The 22656-nt window shown below is 38.8% G+C and overlaps 1 protein-coding gene across 1 annotated transcript in view; it reads right to left on the bottom strand.

Moving 5' to 3' along the window:
* Nucleotides 1-593: 593 nt before the first annotated feature.
* SLC25A36 (solute carrier family 25 member 36) overlaps nt 594-22656 on the bottom strand; it is a 30234-nt gene continuing 8171 nt past the window's right edge. The window contains exons 2-7 of the mRNA XM_069023814.1: nt 21241-21411; nt 17348-17425; nt 14668-14768; nt 7225-7291; nt 5445-5734; nt 594-4731 (exon numbers count right to left, since the gene is read on the bottom strand). Coding sequence (XP_068879915.1) covers nt 4538-4731; nt 5445-5734; nt 7225-7291; nt 14668-14768; nt 17348-17425; nt 21241-21411 — 901 coding nt within the window. The 3' untranslated portion in view covers nt 594-4537. The remainder of the gene's footprint in view (nt 4732-5444; nt 5735-7224; nt 7292-14667; nt 14769-17347; nt 17426-21240; nt 21412-22656) is intronic.

Below are 22656 nucleotides of genomic sequence, written 5' to 3' on the forward strand. Positions count from 1 at the left end.
AAAGAAAAAAGTTATCACAGATGTGCTGATTTAATGCAAGTTTTCAAGTAGCTTTGAATAGCTGTAAGAATCAAATCAGAGACATCCAGCCTGCCTCCATATTAGAGGCTGCAGAGATTCAGTTCCAGAACACACACTGAGGGGGAAAAACAGCACAGTCACCAAACAAACCCCATGGATGCATTTGCAGAATGATTTGTGAGGAAGCTGAGGACAGACTTCATATCAAGCACCAACTACTGTAAGAAAAACAATATAAATATCTAACAATGTGTCAGGTTCAAGGACTTGGTTATATTAACTCTGAGTATTTTAAGGAATTACTGCCCCTTCAGTTTTGTCAGCAGTGGCTTGTGCTAGCTGGCACTTCAAATGGACACGAGTTTTGTGGTCACCAGTTCCTGAATCTCACTTGATAGACAGGACCCCTTAGTTCTGCAGAGGTAACTGTATTCAAATCCAACTGCACAACACATAGCACTAGTTTAGGTCATCCATGAATCCCTCCAAAAAGGCCATATTAAAGGTACAATACAAACGCCTTATTTTTAGCTACTATAAAATGGCAGAAGATAAAATGATTCACTGGGATCTCCTAATGAATTTTTCATTTTTAATCACAACTATCCAGGCACCGGTGTGCATCAATAATAGAAAAATTAAAAGGTTAAAAATAGCATACAGTTTAGCACAGAAGGCAACATTTGAATAGAAGCACATAATTTTAATTTGCTTTGAAGTTTAAAGCAATCCAAACAAAAAAGTTAACTATATAAATACAGAGTAAATGCACATCATTTACAGCCAACTACATGTATGCAAGAATAATAGCAAACCTCACATGAGTACTGAAGTGTTCTCCATCTGTCATCTGTGAGCGTTTAGCTATGACTCTGAGGGCATAGTTATGTTCACATATGCAGGGTAGGCAGACTCTTAAATAGAAGAACTGAAAAAACTTACATAACTCAGTCTTAACAGACAGAAAGTTGGAAAAAGTAGTACATTTACCTAGGCACACTTCAGCATACAGCTTGTTTTCCAAATTTGAACAGTTTAAACAGGAAGCAACATTTATAAAGGCTCTTCACTCTTTTGTCTCTGGAAGCATTCTTTTACAATGCTACAGTCTGAGGAATGTTACAGATGTCATAAGAAAAACCGAACAGCAGAAACTGCCATTAACAAACAAACAATCCGCTGTCATTAACATCTCAATCAGGAAGGGAAGATGCGGAGTGCGTTATGTAAACAGACATGGGGCAGTGTTAATGGATGAGTGGACAGGCGACCTCTCGGTTACAATTACAACAACCAAAACATTCCACAGCTCCCTCGCACTACCCACTTCCAAGCACGCAGAGCAGAAACTGGGTCAGGCACAGCGGATCTCCCCGTGCACAGCTGGCCTGTTCCCGCACAGCGCTGCAGGGCTAGGAGGGGCTCAGGGACGGCATTCCCGGGATCTGTTTTCCATGGTTTTACCTACCGCGACTCCCGGGGGCGGCGCGCCACCTGCCGGCCCCGCCGCGCACCAACCTCGGCTCCGAGCACAGCCAGGGAAACGAGGAACGAATTAACCACTGGGAGCTCTTCACAAATCCTTTCCTCTAGCACAGACAAGGCTGACATAAATACATGACATCCAAATACAAGTCAAGATGACCAAGCTACTGAAAGTTTAAATGCACTGCTTTCAGCTCTGTAGCTAGAGATATTATTGAATGAAGCATCCTGTTATTCCCTTTGAGTTTTTATAATAAATATCAAGAAAACGATATACATAATTCAAAGATCTTTGGGAAATATATCAGAGGTAATTTTGCAGGTGCTTGTAGTTTAAAAATAATGAAAAATCCCAAGAAACTTTGGGGTTATGTTTGGTTATGTAAAGGAAGCCAAAACGATCACACCTGAAGTTTAAAACAAAGTTGGAACACCCTTTAAAGAGGTGGAGTAATAAAGCCAATTGTCTGCTTTTAGCTGTTATCTCCCATATTCAATTGTCCTTGTTAACATGTCCTACTTATCAACTCCAGGGGCTCTGCTTTCACCCAGAAAAGGCACACACAGTACCCAGGGAATTCCAGGGAATACCCAGGAATGGGAGACAAACACAGAACCAAGGGACAATGTATCCAAACAGAGGAGACAAACTCATGAAGCCTAGGCTACTCCAAGTGTTCACTGTATTCATCAACTCCAAAGCTGAGTATATTCTTTGCCAATTTAAGTTTTGGCTGTGACTGAGTAATATGGATAACCTGAAGAGCGACTCACTTTCTACATCACATGAATTACAGTAAGTCACTATTCCTGCATTTATTTATCTGAACAAATGCATTGCATCAAGGCTTAGGTCATTCATAAATACTCCAGTCTTTTCCTAGAGAGACCACTAGAAAAAGCTCACTTTAAAACACATTTAAGCACTCCTTTCACGTCTTTGAGACAATCAAGTTCACCATGGTCACACCTCAGACCATGCTGTCTTTAAAAAGGGAACATTTTCCATGCAGGGAAGTCAATACAACACTGCAAGGTTGCTGTACTTGCTATGAGTGGCTTTTAGAGGATGAGCAATTAATACAGAGAATTACATGAAATACTCAAATACTTTGACACTGTGTGGAGAACATGACAAGGGTCAATAAAGGAAAGCAAAGGAGAAAAACCCAGACTGATTGTTCTGCAAGCTTTGAGGTTTTACATAGAGCCTACAGAACCACTGCCACAAAGATGCTATGAATTTACAGCATAAACTCCTGCACAGCTTACACAGAAATCGAACCACATGCTTTGTTTAAAAATCAAACGGCATGTTTCAAACACAGTTTGATTCCAGATAATCAGTAAGAGGAAGAAAAGTCATAAGCCCTAAGAAGGCCACAAAGTGCATAAGAAGTCATTCATAAAACAAAGCCATTGCACATGATGCACAGTTCAAGTGTACTGAAGTACCACACTGGAAGAGCTGAGAGCACAGTTCTGTCCATGCCAGTGTAGCAGCATCTATCTGGAGAAAGCTATTGACCCCAATTTATAATGATCATCTTCCTTGTAAGGATAATGGATGCAGACTGAAAAGGTGTCTGTCTGGAAAGCTGTAAAACTTCCCGTAACATTAAACCTGACACTCTAGTTGTATGATTTTGGAAAACTCTGTAAATTATGACAGAATAAACCAGCTACACCTCACTGCTGAATGCAAGGCATTATTTTGCAATTGGCTTACAGAACAAAACCAATGCCTGAATAATCAGACAACACGGAGGACAAGGTTATACTGTCAGCTGCAGTTCAGTACACAGGCTCAAGCTGACAGAAGTGATACAGTAATTATCAAGGGGAATGCTTTCAAGAAGATCTCATTTATAATTTCTCCATCCTTCTGCACACAGCCTGTCTGCACTGATAAGATCTATCACAGCTTCAAATGGTTTCTGCTTTCTGGTCACCCTAGCCATGGTGATATGCATTTCCCCCCAGTATTCCCATATAAATACTAGTAATCCAAGGCTTGCCAGACATTTAAGGGTAATACAACTTGTGCTTAGGCAGCATGAAACTATCTGAGTGAATCCTGTCTTCCCAAATGGGAGGCTAGAGTAGTTGGGATGTCTCATCACATGACAAATCCTTAAAAAGGTTACAAAGTAGCATTCAGCAACTTCTTCCTTAGCTGTGTGAGTGACCTGAACAGGTTGGCAAGGAAAACTGATGATACAGGACAGTGTTTCATAGGCGTCTCTTACTTAAGAAAAGTTCCAGAAAAGAAAAAGGATGATGCAGCAGGACTAGAAGTCCACATACACCAACATTAACAGACTGATAACCTGAAGAGTTGAACAGTCAGACCCTCTCTCACTAACCAACAACACTGCTCAAACACCAAAGAAAAAAAGAACTATCAAAACCAAACAAAAAAGCTACACCAGGTATCACCTTTTGTAGTGAAGAAATAACTGTTCTGGGTCCCTGCACCATATTTTGTCTTGAGGTAGCAACATGGAAAACTTTACACACTGACTACTACCTCAGTCTCTTTATGAATCTTCAGAGCAACTAAATGGAAGTTTCAGGTATAGAAAGCTACAAAAGTACTGTCTTGCCCATTCTTCCAACAGGTTACTGCGCAGTAAAACAGAACAAAAATGATGTAGTTGAGAGCAATCACTAAGAGAAGTGAATAGGGCTGCTCAGGAACACGTTTCGCGTCCCCTCCCTCACCCATTGGGTCTCTGAAGATGACTCAATGGCTTTGTCTAGATTAACAGATGAAAATAAAGGAATAATTCTGAATTAAGAGATGTATGAAGGCATTCCCTATGGGGCAGTTCCCATTTGTCACATTGACATGAGACCACACAAAGGCAGCAAAATTATTCAGAGTTGCCCACAATCAACCTTCTGTTTTGTCCATAGCTGCTAGTTCCTGATACAACGTTCCTTTTGCCCACCACATTGGCATTGACATTCAGTGGTCCACTCCAGTCTTTCAATCTTCCACCTTCTTCCAGAAAGCCTTGTCACACTGCTATCCATCAAGTAAGTAGACTACAACTTCATAGGTGGACATCATGATAGCCGTGTTTGGAATCTGTCTGATCAGGTGTGTAGTTAAACCTCGGTACAGGGAGCCGTACCCTTCCTCTCGCACAAGCAAAGAGAGTGTCTGGAAGAAAGATCTGTATTTTGTTCCTTCTTCTCTTAGTCTTGTTCGTACAACCTCTGTACAAAGAAAACCAGTGAAGAAAAAAGAAAAAATGAGTGGTTACTTTCACCACTTTTAATTATTTTTCCCAGCAACCAATCAGTGATTTTTACACGAAAATCCCTCTTCCTGTGTTCTCAATCTCACAACTCCTCTTTTAAAGTAGGAGGAGGAAGACGAACAAAGTAGCAAACCAAGTATCTGTAAGAACAGAATGAGTTACATTTTTGGCAGTATTAGATACTTGACTAAAAAAGGCAAATTGATTTGCTTAGCTACAATCCAGAAGAGGACAATTGCTCGGGCTTACATTTTAGCTCCAAAGTTGACAATGGTTCAGTACTCAGTTCATTAACAAACAATGTATAGACAACTACTTTGCAGGAAGATCAAGTCCAACTGAAACACAAACTAGACATCCTGTTTCCCTAGAAGGGGGACAAGAATTTACTAGCAGATTATGGAAAATTGCTGAGTATATGGAAAGATTCCAACTGAAAAGTACCTCTTTTGAGTACCTTGGGCCATACCCTGGCAAAATACACATTGCCTATGAAAAGGCCCTGCACTTCCATTTCTGAATCCTATACTCATTTTGACCTGCTAAATCTGCTATTTAGACAGGGAAGTATTTTGCGAGCAAGTAAACCAAAACTGGCTACAAATCTCACTGAGAAGACTCCCTTTGATGGATCTGACTCAGGGTCTCAGCTGCACATGTCCCACTTACCATGGGGATATGCTATTGATGTTGCACACGTTTTGGAAGTGGCAGCAGCCATCATCATTCGAACAAAGTCCGATGCTTCTTTTGCTGATTCATCCTCATTGTCCAAGGCAGAAGCAGTCTTATACTCCAGTAATTTTTTCTTAATACTCTCATAAATGACAAAGTGAATAACAGTCTCAGATATGCCCGCGTAGGATGCGGACATTCCCCGGTAAAAGCCTTTAAAACCATCCAAGCGATAAACTTTGCGGACACACTCAAAAGCACTCATTCGCTTTTCTCCACGGTTCCTAAAAAGGAGATAACAAGTCCAATATCAACTGGTGCAACCAGTGAGACTGGAAAATAATTAAACAGGTTTGGATCAATGAGAAAACTTGGGAAATACCTAGCACTGATGCTGAGGGGCTCCAAGTCAGATACAGCTGAGCACAACACATAGAACATGAAACCCTCAAAGGCATTCAGCACTAAATGCAGGTAAAGCATTACACGGAATCCAAGCCAAACTTCACACAGTGACTAAAGAAAAAGTATCCCATAGAAACATTAAGCAGCTCTAGGCCTCCCCAATTCTCATGCAATAATACACTAAACTCCTTGGAAACAGACTCCTAAAAGGGCTATCAATGTCAGTGACTCAAGAGAGAAATGACCATTTCCTTTTGCATAATGGATTTGCCTTAATTGTTGCCTCAATAAAGAACTCTACAGCATTCAGTGCCCAAGAGTTGAAACAGCAGCCCTCAGCATTACAGCTCTCAGCAAATAACTGGCACAGCAACCAAGACAACACTGGGAGCTGTTATTTGATTGAACTAAGCCACTGTTGATGTCAAGGAAAATGCTCATTAGATAGACCTGTTTCAAGCAGTATTTGGCAAATAAAGGTTTATTCCCCTTTTGAGCTTGCTCACTGAATTGAGTTGTGCATATTGAAGTAGTTAAAATATTGTACACAGCTATGCAAACCCATGACAACACTGCATGAGTTGTGCTTCACTACAGCTGCAAGGGCAGGCACATGGATTGTGCCAGCAGAGGTCTGAGTGAGCAAGTCAGAGCATAGAACAGCAGATAACCTTCTAAGGAGTTATGGTAACTTATATGGACACATATCATATGGCATCATATGAGTGTCTCCCTACAGTTTTAAACAGATGGGAATATAGAGGTCTGTCTTCCTTCCTATTTGCATAAAATTATATTTTCATCGCAAGTCTTATAATAAACAGTTTCTATACTAAATTCTGTGCCAAGTCCAGACAACTTATTGACTATCCCACATTGGGGCAGTTCCTGTGTTCTATCCATGAAAGAAGTCTTCCCCTTTTTATAAGTTAGAAGTCATTGTATGTAAAAAAAAAAGCCACAACAACAACAAAAAAACCAACCAACCCTGAGGATGTCTACGGCCTTTTTATAAACATTTGCTATTTTACTTAATCTGTATTTCAGGAATGTTTAGCTCAACAGTTAAAGAGAATGTATTACTCAATGAAAATGCAAGCATATTGGTAGAAAATGATTTTAATGAGACTGTTAACCTTAAATTTCATCTCAAATTTGCTGGTCAGTCTACTACAGTGCCTCAAGCATGTCTCAGAATGGATTAAAACAGAGAGAAATTATAGTATAACTTGTAGAGAGACCAGCATCAACTTTCCAAATTTGCGATGTTGAATGTTTAAGAATTCGTTCTATTTTGGGATGCAGAAAAGATTAACAACACTTGAGTACAATCTTATCAGAGCAGTGAGGTTTCCCATTGTCACTTTACCTTGCATCAAGCTGTAATCGTGTCTTTACCAACCAAATGGGATTAGTTGTTGTGATCGCAGTAAAGCCTAAAAAATGTAAAAAGAACAAAATTAGATGTGATAATATCAGAAGAACAGCTGCCTCTAAGCTCCAAATGCACACAGTAAGGTACAGTGGATGCAAAAACTCGGACTATACTGACTTTTCCACAGTCCCCATTTTGCTGACATTTTGTGAATCCATATAGCCAATAAACACTTAGATTGTTTTTAAATTTTACATTAATATTGAGTAAGTTTCATTCTTAGCAAGAGATGCCCCATATAAAATAAGCCAAATTAAGTACAGTTCTCTGCCTATCTAATACCAACCCTGTTTTGACACCACAGAACACCAATGCCAACTAGACAAATATCAGCCAATTGGACAAAAATGCCAATAAGAATTGCAGAGACAGCAATAGCAATTTGAAATGCTATGAAACATTGTCTCAATTTACTTTGTTACCTGAAATACAATCCGAGTTTAAAAGCATGCAGACTGAATAAATACTACTTTTGGTGCAGTTAAAAGGCATTTATTACTGTAAGTTAAGAGACCTTTTAATACTGAACTATAAAGAGCAGTTAAATTTGAGTGCTAATCTTTTATTTAGTATTCAAAGCAAAGATTGTTGGCTGGCCTTGGAATACTTTTACAAGCATATGAGTGTTTAAATTGTTAAAGTAAATACTATGACTTCTAACTGTTCAGACAGACAGCAACTACTCAGGCTTGCATAAGGGCCAAGGGTTAAAGCTTTGATTTTCAGTCCACTAAAGAAAACAGAAGAAAAAAGAAAAAAGGAAACAAAAAAAAGAAGAAAAAGGAAAAAAGAAGAAAAAAAAAAAGAAGTAAGAATCACTCTTACTTCTGCACAACTGTGGAGAGAGAGAGAGAAAGCAGAGTGAAAGGCAGCTCTGAAAGAAAGTAAAACTTAAAAAATCATCTCGAGCTGTAATACCGCACATGCACCATCAATGAGGTGTCATGTCTGCAGGAGAGAATAGGAAAAAGGAAAAGCTGGAACATGGCCAGGCAAGAGATGATAAATTTAGACACTTGCTCTCTAAGTGACACACATGGCTGGTATATCACTACAACGACATGCTGCTCTCCTGCACGGGGACAGACTGGGGGTGTGGGGAAGGACAGAGTTACCTCAGTCAGTGCTTTGCTGGGGTATGGTACTTATCCAGCAACAGGCTATTGATAAGCTCATTTATCAGATCAGTAACAGCTCACAGCAACAGATTTAGTAGAACTGGTTGCATACATGTTACTCCTGCTCAATCACAATCTAGGTTTACATTGCACACAAAGGTCTGCAATACTTGGAAATGCCAGGGGATCTTAACTGTTCTAAGGTTTGATCTGTGCCCACCCCCAAAGCTTAAACAGGTCATTATGGTTTTCAGTTCAAGTTCTAAAAAAAATGTACCAGATTTGGGAAGCTACTAAGATTGAGCTGGTTTTCTATACCAAAAGAATAAAAACAGATTGGAGGTTTCTGTTCAATCTTCTGATTAAACAGATTTTTAAACTGACTCAAACTTCTTAATTAAGCAACTTCCTGTGGTAGATAATAAAGGTTTGGAGTTGGCTTTCTTTTTTTCTGATTCACTACTCATTTTTCCTATCTCAGTACTTACAGACCCTTCATATGATGGAGAGAAATCCTAACAAGCCAAGAGTTTTATATCTCTATTTCATGAAGGTAAATAATAATGTAAAAACTCAAAGCAGTGGGGGAACTACTCTGCCATACAAGGCATGGGATGTTTTTAAAACACCACATGTGCAAAACAGGCTCTGTAGCTCAAGCAGCCAGAGCCTGTCTGACCTGACATTTAATGTCACAGAAATGCCACAGATTCCAACAGTGCTTGAGCCTGAGTTCAACTACACTGAAAGGAAACTTCATTCTTGCATGTTTTTATTTCTTTACACTGGCACTAATAAAGTTTTAATTGTCTTTGACTTCCAATCAGAATCTTTGTGGCATGAAGTGCACTAGGAAATGCACCGAACTGCAACAAAGGATTTGAAATAAGGTGGGGAAAAACTACTCACTTCCCCTACCAACACATCTTCCAAGAAAGACTTCTCTAAAAACCAAAATTAGTTCTTAAGTCTCTCCTAGTTCTTAATTACAAATCAACAAAGCCAAAAAGCCTTCTGCATTCCTATTTAAGTTGCATGTTTTGGAATTTTGTTACTGTTAGACTGTAACATACAGTCTTTCTCCTTCATATTCAACTCAAAATAAGGGTCTCTGCAAATCCTGAATTTGGAACAGGCAATGCATAGGTATCACCAGTGGCAGAGGCTGAGTGACAGCAGTGACTGTATTCACCCATAGCAGCAGCCTGATACTTCCAGGCTGGCTGGGAAAAGTATACCGGAAATTTCCAGCAAGAAGTAGTTGGCACAGGATGCAGCCCTTACTCTACTCAAAACTGCACTCCTGGCATCACTGTAAGCATTATTTAAATGCAGCACCTCCAACAGCAGGATCAGACAGTCAGCAACATGGCCAATATTTTTCCCCAGGGCTGTCATAAGTCTAAATTGACAATTCAGACCAAAGTTTTCAAATCAAAGGGCCTTCAAGGTTTCAAGATGAGATGACTACAGGCCAATTCTTACAGCTAATGTACTAAATGCAGCTAGTGAAGAAGAAAAATTAATTAAGAGTTGAGTGATGCTGACACCAAGGAAAGCCCTCCAAACCATGAAACACACCATTTGGGATCCTTGAGAAGATAAATTTTGGTTTTTAATTACAGAAAATCTGCAGCAAAAATATTTGTTAAAACAAAGTTTGGGGGCTTTCGACAACTGCCATGAAGCTTCATCAATTGTTTCCTTTTTTCTTTTTAAAGGCCTCAGTGATCTTTATAATGCTTTACAATGCCTATCAATGAGTTGCACCCTCAAGAAAGATCACAGATTCATAACAAATACAGATAAATTTAGCAGTATTACAAACTCCTGTAGTTTTATATGTTTTATGATATTGCAGTTTCAGATAGGATTACCTAAAACTACTTTTTCAGCTATCCCAGCTACTGACAGGTAAGATCCCAGGTATTCCTATTATGCATCATATTTCAAAGGATAGGGTTGGTGCTTTTTAATCTATAAGCCAACGTAATTGATACAGACACATGTGAACATGGAATGATGAATTAAAAATCCAAAGTAGTAAAATAAAAACAAACCAAAAGAATAAACAGAAAGAGACAGAAAGGAGATTATATACACATATTAAAAAAGAAAAAGAAAAGAGGTCTTTGAAATAAACGTGACAACACAGAATATCAGCTGCAGCATTTTAAAGGCAGCTCTGGAACACTGGGGAAAAAAAACCCCAAAATGCCTTGTTTAACCCAGCAGGGGCTTTCAATTAGCCAAAGCTAAGTACAGTAGCAGCTCTCAGTGAAAGGTATTTCCTACCTTTCCCTGAACTGCACAGGAAAAAAAAAAAAAAATCACTCTAAACAGAGTTAATGAAAAGTGATGTCTTTGTACAACGCACATCATCTGAGTTCAAGCTAGAAGTGCCTTCCCCTTACGTTGTTTATTCAATAGATATCACAAACCCAATGTGTGGTTCTTACACTAGAGGCTGCAAGAGACGCTCAGTTCAGTACTCACGAGGTTTAAGTTAGTCCATATTGCTGCAGGAAGTGACCTGCGGAGGGGGAGCATGAGATGACACGATCTCACTCTTTTCACGGGAGAAATGTACAGTAAATGCCTAAAATAGACACAGGCTTTTCTGTATCATAACAACAAGCAGTGACCTCATCAGACACAAAGTGTACAAATCGAATCCCAGAGGAAGGATTTGTCAATTAGTTATTGGGAGATCTAACTGTTTGCAGGTAAAAGTTGAGGAAAAAAAGAAAGAAAAATAATCAAAACAGGCCACAGATATTAAAATAGATGTGTAAAATGCACTGAGTACTGAAATTTCTGCTCATTTGCAGCAGTTTAATTTTACATCTCCAAATACTTACCTATATAGCAAATTTACAAGTGAACCCTCCTCCTTCCCCGCTCCCTTGAAATATTATTCACAAAAGCTAGCCTAGTCTTAGGACTGAAAAAGCAAAGATAGATGCCTTATGAAATCCAACTTTCTAAGGTCAGTGAACTAAATATGCATTTTATTTGGTATGAATTAATTGTGTGCATAGTACTGAAAAGTTACACAAGTAATGTGTCTCTACATAAGGTAATCCCAATTATTTTTAAATTAAAAAAAAAAATCTGCATTTGGGTTGGTTTGCTAGTAAAGTTCTAGAAAAAATAGCAATAGCATACAAGGCAAAGTAGTTTTGCAGCAGATTTGCAACCATGTTGTCTGATTGAGGCTGTGAATCATTAAAAAAGCAAACAAGAAAGCCATACAGGAATCAAGTATATCATTCAGTTCTCTACAGCTTTTCTTCTCTGTGGTAAGAAAGGCTGAGTGCAATGAGAAGGCAGAGCTTATAGTGAATCTGAGAATTTAGCCTAACTTGGAAATGTCCAGAAATCAACTCTCTTCACACAAACAAACACTCTCAGTCTTGTAATACGTTCAGATATATTCCCTGCCCTGGTTTGCAAAAAGAGAACCATGATATGCTGAGGAGTAGCTGAGTACTTCTTCATGTCAACACAGATATATTTAGGTATGAAGGGGATGTGCTCTATATGCTAGAAACTAGCACAGCAAGAAGACAGCATTCATTTCTATTTGCATAAGGCATCAGTTACTAATATGTAAATAATTCATTCTTCTTGGGATAAAACAAACTTAGTAGAGAATCTTAAAACCATAAATACATATTTTGAGAAGAATCAGGCCTAAAACCAACCAACAAAAGAAAAAATGCTTAAAATACTATAGCTCAGCTTTTCACTCCCAAAAATGCCATGTGCATAAAACAATCCTTATTTAACAAGGACATCAGTCTAGCCTGAGATATGTATTAGCACATGATACAAATAAACAGAATTTAAAGTTGACGGAAGTTCACTATTTGCAGTACTTTCATAAAACAATGTTACAATTTTTTTTTTTTAATGTATTTTTGCATCATTACTGTATTTTGCAACTTACAGGAAAAGCTTTGCAAGTGCAAATCCCACTTCATGCTAATTAGGTATTAGACTTTACGAAACAGCAAGGTCATATCCAAAAAAACCCAACCCACCAAAAAACCACCAACAAAACAACAACCCTCATTTAAGACTGAATTACTCAACTCCTTACTGAAACCAATGGCAGCTGAAAAAGAAAAACACCAATACTGATTATTTTTTGCTAATTCTGAAGTATTTATCCACCTTGCCAATTCTGAAATCTTAGGTTCCAAAGCAAGTATTGCAACGATCTTCTGTATTAACCTGTCAACCAAATAAGAGCTCACATTTGATCTTTTCCCTATTATTTTGCCATTTCTTTAAGGTGATTTGCATCATACAGCAATACAAACCTTGCAGGTAAAACTGTTAATAGCTGGTTTAAGTGCATTTTCTGAAATATATTAGAATTACAAAACAAGGTTAGCACATTCCCAAGAAAGCACTGTTAATTTTAACTGCAGAGTCCTTTTCATGTATCAGAATAACACCAGAACAGAGAACTGAAATGCTGTTTGTCAAAGAACCTGAGAATTTCTGTACTGTACAGTGCCAAGACCTGTGGTGTGAACTGCACCAACCATTCCATTTCACTGACTAGTTTAGAGATACAACTGCAGAACCTGGGAAGTGTGAGAAAGTCAACAGCCTCAAGAGCTGTTCAATGTTAAAACTTGTACACAAAAGTAAAAAAAGGCAAACAGCAATTAAGGCTCAAATCCATTTCCCCAGTGTCCTGCAGCTGTACATACAAATGCACACAACCAACCTTCTGGAAGGGCAGCTGCTACAGAGCTCCATGACAAACTGCAGCCTGAGGCTGCAAACACTTAGGAAAAGGCACTGCAGCACATCTCCATAAACGTGCTTTTCACTACAGAATGAGGGCAGGAACTTTCAAAGGTAAGGAACACTCAGCACCTTCATTTGTCTTCAGCTGAAGACAGACTTGTTTATATCACCCACATTTCCCTCTGCCCCCAAATTAAAGACATGTTTTATTCCCTTGACAAGAACCTGAAGACTCTTCGTTTTTCTTGATGCAATTAACTGATTGGGATGAACTCTTCATTAAATCCCCTTCCATCCCATTCCCCATGCTGTTCACCTACAAACAAAAACACACACCTCTAGATGATCAAAAAAGCAAACCCTGCATTGTCCTTGTCTGACTCAGGTGAAATAAAAGAGCTCTTCTTACACCTTAAAGATTAAAAACTGCCAGAACATTTCATGTGCCAGAGATGAACATTAGTGTCATTTAGGTATAAAGCTAATATCACTTAGATTTTATATGCTATATAAAATCTTTCTGTATCAGATTATTAGCAAGCATTAAATAGAAAACCAATTCTCTTCCTTACTCTGACATCACACCTTTGTGAGTCCATTCCAGATTGCTGGTACTCACATTCTATAGACTGGTTGTAAAATTTGACAGGAATTAGAAACTTCAACAATTAAATTGTCAGAATTCATCTGTGAAGTGCCCATGGCCTATAAAAAAAAAATATGAAAATTTGTTTTTGTGCAGGAAAGGCACAGGCAACAATAAAGTGTTGCCAGCCCAAGTTTTGATTTTCCCAGCACAAGTTCATGACCATAGCTCAGTTGCCTTTAATTCCCCCTTGTTAATGATCCCAAAGCACAAAATATACAAACAGAGCAACAAATATTGGTAGCTGCTAAAATACACCAAAATTACACTGCAGATATAAAATAGGAATTATTTCTTCAGAGATGAAAACACAAACTATGAAAAATCTGCTCTTCTCTGACTCTTTAATGGTAGAGCAAGCTTCTCACAGATTGGTATATGAACAAAGGAGTGGGGAGTGTTACATATAATTTACACAAATAACTGCAGGCACATTTCTGAAAGACAAAAATAAGTCAAATATACAAAACCATAGCAGAAAGTGGTGGTAAAAAAACTGATTAAGAAGAATTAAACCAGAAGTCAGTGCAATGTTTATAGCTTACAGAGCAACAAGTTACTGTTTTGAAAGGTTACATTTTTCATTTCACAAATTTACAACTGAAAAAGCAGGCATGCAGGTTTTCTAGAGAAGACTGCTCACACACACAGTTATTTACCACTCAGTGCAGTTTCATGCATATAATTCTCTAGAGAGCCTGTTTAATGAGAGGCCAAGGCAGATAACCACTAAAAGACATCATTCAATTATTGAACATGTTTTGTTGGGGTTTTTCCCACATTTATTGTCACCTCTCATTTGCAGATATAACTGTAGGATGAAGCTAAAAAGTTACAGATCCTTACCTGCCACACCAGCTGAAATCATGTGTACCTGGGTAGAATCTGGATTGAAAATATTGTTCAACTTTTCCTTGCAGTTTGAGTAAGCAGCAAAATATATTGCTCTAAAATTAGAACAAAATCCAAGTTATGTTATGTTTAACACGTCAAAATCCTTAACAAGCAGAGCCATTAACTCTTGCAAAGTAGTGGGACTATACTAGGAATGGAAAAGACATGACACTTGAACTTGTTTTCCCCCCAGACAACAGCTCCAATTATCAATTAGTGAGGGGAAGGACAGATAGTTTGAAATATGGCAGTGATTTTTGTGACACTAGGAAGTTCAGCCAGAGAAGAAAAACACTAAAAAAGATTCAGTATTCCTCAACATTAATAATAGAACAAATTTCTTCTAATGGACCTCAACTCATTCAAAGAGCAGGACAATTTGAAGAGAACTAGCAAGTATGTAGCTTCTTAAAAAACCAAACAACATTCTTATTACTATAGCATTTAAGATTTAAAAGTTGCTAATTTGTGGTTATAAATATTTATGCTTTAAATGCTAGAACAGCTGTGAAGCTGCAATTCACATTTTGTTTCCAGAGTTTTGTATTTATAATAGACACTGATTTTTGTCTCTGAATACACCATGAAAAATGTTGTAAACTTGTGCTACACTCAAGTTTGTGAGCTGGTATCAAAACAAAGCCAGACAAAGTCAGCATCCCAATTCAATATTATGAAAAATGCTTGGTTTCAGTCATTAAAGCTAAAAATCTTATTTTAAGCACATCTAAACCTCACATTTCAGGTTGTAACGCAGTTGTTTTATATCTACAGACACCTCTCTGCAAGAGAAAAAAAATCAATGTGCCACTTTTCCCGACCAGAACATTAACATCATTAGCTGTGCAAACATGTTTTTCTTTATTACAAAAAAGATAAAGTGCTTGTTTTGTGGGTGTAATTTCTAAAATGGAACCTGTACTCAGTTAAGTACACTGGATGTGTTATGAAACATGCTTCTCTACAGCTTATTTAAACAAAGAGCTGATGTTAAATCCACTTAGCTAATGCTTAATTGAAATGAAGTACTGGTTGAAGACAGAATCAGCCAGAGGGAAATAAAGATGTGCTTATAAATAAGGTTTGCACTCTATATCAAGCTGACATTTTTGGTATGGCGGATGGGAGGCAACAAGCTAAGTATTTCACCTGGGGGAAGAACCAAAGGGAAACAGAAGGCTTCACATATAATTAACTGAAAAAAATTTCTTTTTTTCAGCTGAGGATATTCTTCATGGAGGATAGACATTTATGCAATGGATCCCATTCCTGAGTAAAAATGTCCATTAAAGTGATATCAATATTGAAGATTTGATAGAACAGATCGGTCTATTGTACAAAAGTTACAGGCTCTCCAGACTAGGAAGTGCTGACATCCCGTAGGTGTCAAGAACAAAAACATTACTGGGTTTACTTCAGCTTTTCCAAAGACTGGTGCTAATCTAGTGATCAGAAAATACCTCAGATATTCCCAAATCCTTAAAAAAAATTGTTAAAATAAAAACAATCTAATTCCTTCATTGTGTTTTTCTCTTATTTATGCAGAGGATCTAAAGAACATTACCTCATCAGATCTAAAGTTCAGTTTAGTAATATTTTTCAGAAACATCCAAATACCTCAAACCAAAAAAGTTAGGATACTCTCCAACTGAGTGTGCAAGAGATAGGAATGTTTTCTCTTCAAACAAAATAAATAAACAAACAAAAGCAGGGCACTAAGTCAAGGAAAGAATAAAACCTTTGTGGAATATATTCCCCCTGCATAAAGGCTCTTCTCAGAGAAGAAAAACTATGAGCCAGGAAACAACTTCAAGTATCCTCATCCAGGCCTGAAGAATTATATTACTTTTACACAGCTCTGTTTCTGTACTCTTCCTATGTACTCTCCTATTTTTAGACTGAACTTCAGCTAGCAGTTCTATGTAAGGATAAATTCAAACTCTGGCATGATCTGCTCCTCTCTCTGCCTGCCAGCACCAGCTAAGGAGCTGGAGTATTTGTGCTGATGCAGAGCAATAGACAACAGCAACACCACTGCCAACTAGATCAGATTTACATCCTCAGCCCTGCACTGCCCCAGTACCCTTTGGAGCCCAGCCCACTGCTGGATCTGCTTTCTCAGGGACAGCTGGTGAATCTCCCATCGTACGCAATGTCTCAACCTTTTTGAAGTTTCAGAACAGGCTTTCTCCTCCTGCAGGGGAGCACCAGGCAGTGCTTCACCAGAACTCAGGAAGGAAGACCCAGTATTTTGAGGATACAGTCACATAATTGCTTCCTGAAGATGAAGGATTAACTGAAAGCTAAGTATACCTTTGTATTTTCCAAGATCCAAACTTGTAGTTTACATGTGCAATTCCTTATGAATTTTTCTTTTTAACTGGACAAAACTCTGCACAAGGGATAGTACACAACAGTAAATACTACTACAGTAGCACACAGGATAAGAAATGCTGAGACAGCTGGAGGTCTGGAGTACATAAATGGCTCAATTCCTCAGGCAAAAAATTACCCCAGGAATCAAAGGTTACCTGCTGCTAATTAAGTATTTACAACTGCAGATGCAAGACTTTTTTCAAATAAACCTTAAATCCCTTAATGTATTTCATTTATTGTGCATATCTGTACTCACCTGGAAGGCGCAACACCAACTAAATTAGGACCCAGCCCTCTGAATAGAGAACGAGGGCCTTCATTTTGCAAGATCATCCTAGAAAACAAAAAGACAATACTGGAACATTCACAGCAAAATTAAGGAATGTACTAACCACCAAAACTATATTGTGTGAAAAGCTTTCATAGTAATTGATAATAATACAGTGCTGGCCATAAAAAAAATTAGTCGTTTCCTAGAATCAGCATAAAAAAAATTACATTATTGCTCAACATACCATGAAAACCATAAACTAAATGCAGAAGTAAGACTTAACATCTCAATACAGGTTTAACTTATGTATAGGAACACATACATGCATGGAGTTGTCTGTTAGGAAGTTAAAGAAAGCCTCCTTGAATCAGGGACAAAATACAAAGCATGGAAATGTTCCCATTCATGTAGGTTGTAGATTGCTCAGGAAACAAAAATACTTTATTCTATGCTACATTCCTTTCACCACTCTTCAGCTCCCAATGCTTGTGAACTTTTTTGAGTGGGAGGGCCAGAGAACAAAGGGCAAGAGAGAAGGAGAGGAGAGAGACTTCAGAAGTTCAGTTTCACTGAGCCATTGCTGTCCAAGAGCCACTCTGGAAGATGTTGGTCTACTGCTCATGACACCCAGCCAAGGACACCTTTGGCAATTTATTATCTCTTCTCAAAAAGAGAGAGACCTCAACATAGCTTTGCATCTGCTACCCCACTGTGATTCCACAAGGTTCCCAACAGTTCCATGGCAGAAGTTTGTATCTGTAAGGCTGCTTTCCTCCATGTTCTGGTTTTTTCATACCCATAAATTACTGAAATCCACTAAGTATTCAACTAGTAGCACATTCTTAGCTTTTTCTTTAAGGCATGGTGATTATTTTGCCTGTAGTAAAAGGAAGTTGAAAACTACAATGTGAAAAGTGGCCCTTGCTAGAGGCTGGCAGGGATTTCCTCCTATTCCTCTGAACTGCTGCCTGTGTGCTCCTATCCAAGCACTGCTGCTGGGCTGTGGAGCCAGTGTTTTTTTGCTTTCTGACTTGTTCCAGAGAAGACAATCCTTACCTCTCCACACAAGGTAATTCACTGATAGTAACTGAGACAAGAGTGCAACCCATGCAGAGTCACAGCCACAGTACAGTCCTCACATCTCCTATACCATGTTTACTATGAACACAGCTCAGGAAAGACTGCTTGGGTGGCAGCAGGGTATAACCTTCCCCATTTGTGGAATTTACAGAGAAGCAGGGATACAAGCAGTGAGTTGAGACCTCAAATAAGGCATTATTAGTCCTTTAGTTTTGCAATATGGATCCCATGTAGTTGTGGATTTTAGGAAGAGTTGAAGACCATTATGCAGCAAGGTACCCTGGCACAGTAAGACACTACGCATTAATATTCAGTTTTAGTGAAATCAATCTGCCCCACAATCTAGATGCTAATCACTGGTATTTTACAAAGTATGGTAGGACATGGGCAGAGTAACAAGGACTACCTGCATCCCATTACTGCAAATTGCTCTAGCAATTACTTTAAAACCAGATTTAAAGTTAAGAATTAACTACATTCCCAGATGCTGCAAAACAGAGCCCTGCGCTTATTGATTTAGAAGCATTGGCCAATGCACACAAATAGCTCTCCTGTATATTTCTTCTTCAAAGAGCAATGCAGGTTAATGACAAGTCAATTACTTAATAAAGCAAACTACCCTTGTATAAATGGCCATTTTGTTTGGAATTTACTATGAGAACAAACAAGTGAAAGCAATCTATAGCACTGAAGGAGATTCCAAGCCTATTCTGACTCCCAGCAGCTGATTCACAATTGCTCTGCTGCAAAATCAAACTGAAAGTTTGCCTTTACTTTCACTAAGCAAAGATAAAACAGTGGTTCTGCAGTTACCACTGCTATTTAGGAATACTGACATATAAGGTGCCCAGCAACATTCCAGCTTTGTGTCCATAACGATTAGCTATCATTTCACTGTGTGAGCAGCATTGCTCCACAGCAGTAATTGGAATATTGAGCGCATACTCAAAGACACCTTGGAAATACAAATAACCTGGACCTTTTTTTTTTGTCATCCTGAAAGAATTTTCATGCCTTGCAATGCTGAACCCAATTAACATGATCTGTGTTCACTAAACCACTACTTAAAAATCACTACCACCACATCATGTGTTACACATGCATATATGCACATATAGCTATACATGTATTCAAAGCAGCAGGAATCTCAGTGTCTTAGAAACATAGGAATGAAGTGAACCATGTCTACTTGCTTCTTTTGGATCTACAGTCCCAGAATTTGACAGAGAGCAAAGAGCTAAAGAGAGGTTGCAACAGACGGGATTATATTGGAGGTAGCTACTGGTGCTCTTTTCCATTCACAGATGCCAGCTGGAGGAGCACCAGAGGCTGCACTGAAAATAAGACACAAATTTCTACATTAAAGAGCAGATCTCAGAGCCTGCACTTGTTTATTGAAAGCAGTTAAGGGCAAATCCATGGTTGGAAGAGCAGGACAAGTGCCCCATACGACCTCAACTGACCTTCTTATGTCACATGGAGAGCCTGCACTGGGAGGCTGGTGAGATTTCCATTAGCAAGACCTCAGGTTTAAATTGTGCAAGATGAGTGATGAGAATATGGAATATGAAATGCAACACATATCTAAGAACAAAAGAATTTGCTTTTGTTGCCAATCAATAGAGTCACCTGTTCTTCTGAGTTTGTTTCCTGACAGAGATGCCTTTGAAGTCACCTCCACTGATGCTTAAGATGCAGAAATGATTCTACAGCAGTCAGTTCACTGAAATTCTGACATAATTTGCCTGATTCACTCTGCTTTTAGACTGAATAATGTGAGCCTTGGAGCACTGCACTGAATTTGCTATGACACAACCACACTCTGACAACTATGAGTCAAAAAATATCAAGTGACAGTAAGGGTATGACAGTGACAAAGGAATCCAGTTTTATTTCCCCACTAAACAGCCCTAGTACCTTAAACAAGAGTAACCATGTCCTGCACCTACGTATTTTTATTGTCACAGTCCATTGCCATGTCACTTGGTATCTTTTCACATTTACTGTATTTAAAGAACTTGAAACCCAGAATTTGTCAAGATTCAACCAACTTTCTAATGCAAGAAGCAGTTGCAGGTCCTTCCTGGAAGAAATTTCCCCTCCTCCCCAAATACTGAAGGTGAGCCTGAGCCCCCCAGGGTGAAGTGAACCCTTCCTGTGGGCATTACAAGCAGTTTAACTGTGACCTTACAACTTTCCTGCTGGCTCCTGAACTACACAAGCACTGCCAGCAAGGAGAGGAGAGGCAGCCCTCATTCAGTAAGGCACAACACAAACAAGACATCCCAGATCTTGGCAAAAGCTGACCTTAGCTATTTCTTACTAGCTCTAAAAGAGTATTACTAATCACACATTCACCAGAACACATTCAAAGGCATAAAATGTGTGGGTGGTGAAAGTTGAAAGAGACTAAAAGGCTGAGTTAATTTTAATTGCCTCCTTATTTGGTAACTTCTATGATTTGGACACAAAATAGTTAAAAAAAGTCTTATACGAACACTTTTTCAGAATGAACATGAGAGTCTGGCATGTAAATGTTACAATGTTGCCAGTGAATTCTAGGCACACAGTTAGGAGCCGAGTTGTACAAGGTAAATCTGCTCTGGCTACTTCAAGATAAAAACTCGAGCATGAAGAACATTTGAAAATTTGGAAACAATTAAAAGGCAAAATATGGGAAGTCATCTCCTAGTAATATCACGACAAACGTAAGAGTCACTTTCACACAGATTTGTTCAGCACACCTGTCCTCCTCCCTCCCCAAAATGAACCCAAACCTTTGTGCCAGCTACACTCACTTCAGACAGTGGAGAGGTCCAGGAGAAACTCTGGTTACTCGGTTGACGGTAGCACCACTCACAGTGTTGAGATGAACTTCAGATATGTAGAGAGTCACAGAAGAGGACTGCAGTCGTGTTTTTACAACTTCCAGTGGACATGTCAGAATTGCACCAACAGTACCTCCACATCTGCAAAGGTAAATAGGATCGCCACATTTTTAACTGCAAAGTAACTGAAGGGTACCTTCACATAGAATGGACATTATACTCAACACAGTCATACTGCAAAGGTGAAGAACCAACAGGAACATGTGTCACAATGACAGTTATTTGCCCTTGAAGGCAAGCAAACTGTTAAGTCAGTTTGTAAACCCCACAACTTGAAGTGAAAATTTAAACAGAAAAAAAGTAGTCAAGGTACATAGCTTTCAGTACATGCTGTTCAAATCAGTTCTGGAAAGTAGCTCAGTAGCTTAAATGTTTAACTTTTTATGGTAAATTTTAACTTTTTTTTTTAATGTTTAGTGTGCTCCTGACCACAAACAAGGTGCCAAAAACCCTTAAGGGCAGAAGAGGTTTATGCACTATGCACACAGAGCTACATGTAAGAACTGGTAACATCTGTGGTGTGGCAATTTAACACCATCTTCAAAAGCCCGATTGCATTTTGGTCCTTGTACCATGAAAGCAGCGGCTGTGCAAGTGCTTCCTGAGCTGTGCCCATTTCAGAAAGACAGACCAGGTACCGTAGAGTAGAACCTGCAAGGCCAGAAGAGCTCACATGGCTGACCAGGTGAAGAGTCGCAGGGTTTGCTTCAGTCTGCCTCTCATTCTGAGAGCGAGCCAAGGCAAGCTGTGCACAGCTTGTGCTGACAGAGCAGTTCCTGCCGTTCTGCTCGAGCACAGCGCAGCCAGGAACACACTGCCCTGCACAGCTCTGCTCAGAGCCTTCCTGGGCTTCCCCAGAACTCAGTGATTAATATCTACATTCTTAGCTCTGCAGAGCCTAGAGGAAAAATAGCAAATCTACAAAGTCTGAGTTCCAAGACAGTCTCTTGAACATTTTCAGAGATCAGTATTCTTAGCATTGCTAAACACCCTTCTTAAAACTATGGCCAGGACACTATCTCCTTTAAAAAACAAATAAGCTAACTAAAAATCCAACCCAAGGAAGCAAACCTAGATTTCAGTTCAGGTATTAATGCTAACTACAGCTCAGTTTGAAATGCACTAACACATAAATATAATTTGTACTAAATTCAAAGGGCCAAGCATTTGTTCCCCCTAATAAATATAATAACATATATATATAATGAGAAGAAGTGCTTGATTCTGACAAGATAGTTATCAGCTATTTTTTTTTTTAACACAAGCAGCTCAAACACCCCCAAACCCTTTAATAAGCTGTAAGACTGTTCAAGTCTTTTTAAAATG

Source organism: Aphelocoma coerulescens, chromosome 9, assembly GCF_041296385.1.
Source record: "Aphelocoma coerulescens isolate FSJ_1873_10779 chromosome 9, UR_Acoe_1.0, whole genome shotgun sequence".
In the NCBI taxonomy this organism is placed as follows: domain Eukaryota; kingdom Metazoa; phylum Chordata; class Aves; order Passeriformes; family Corvidae; genus Aphelocoma; species Aphelocoma coerulescens.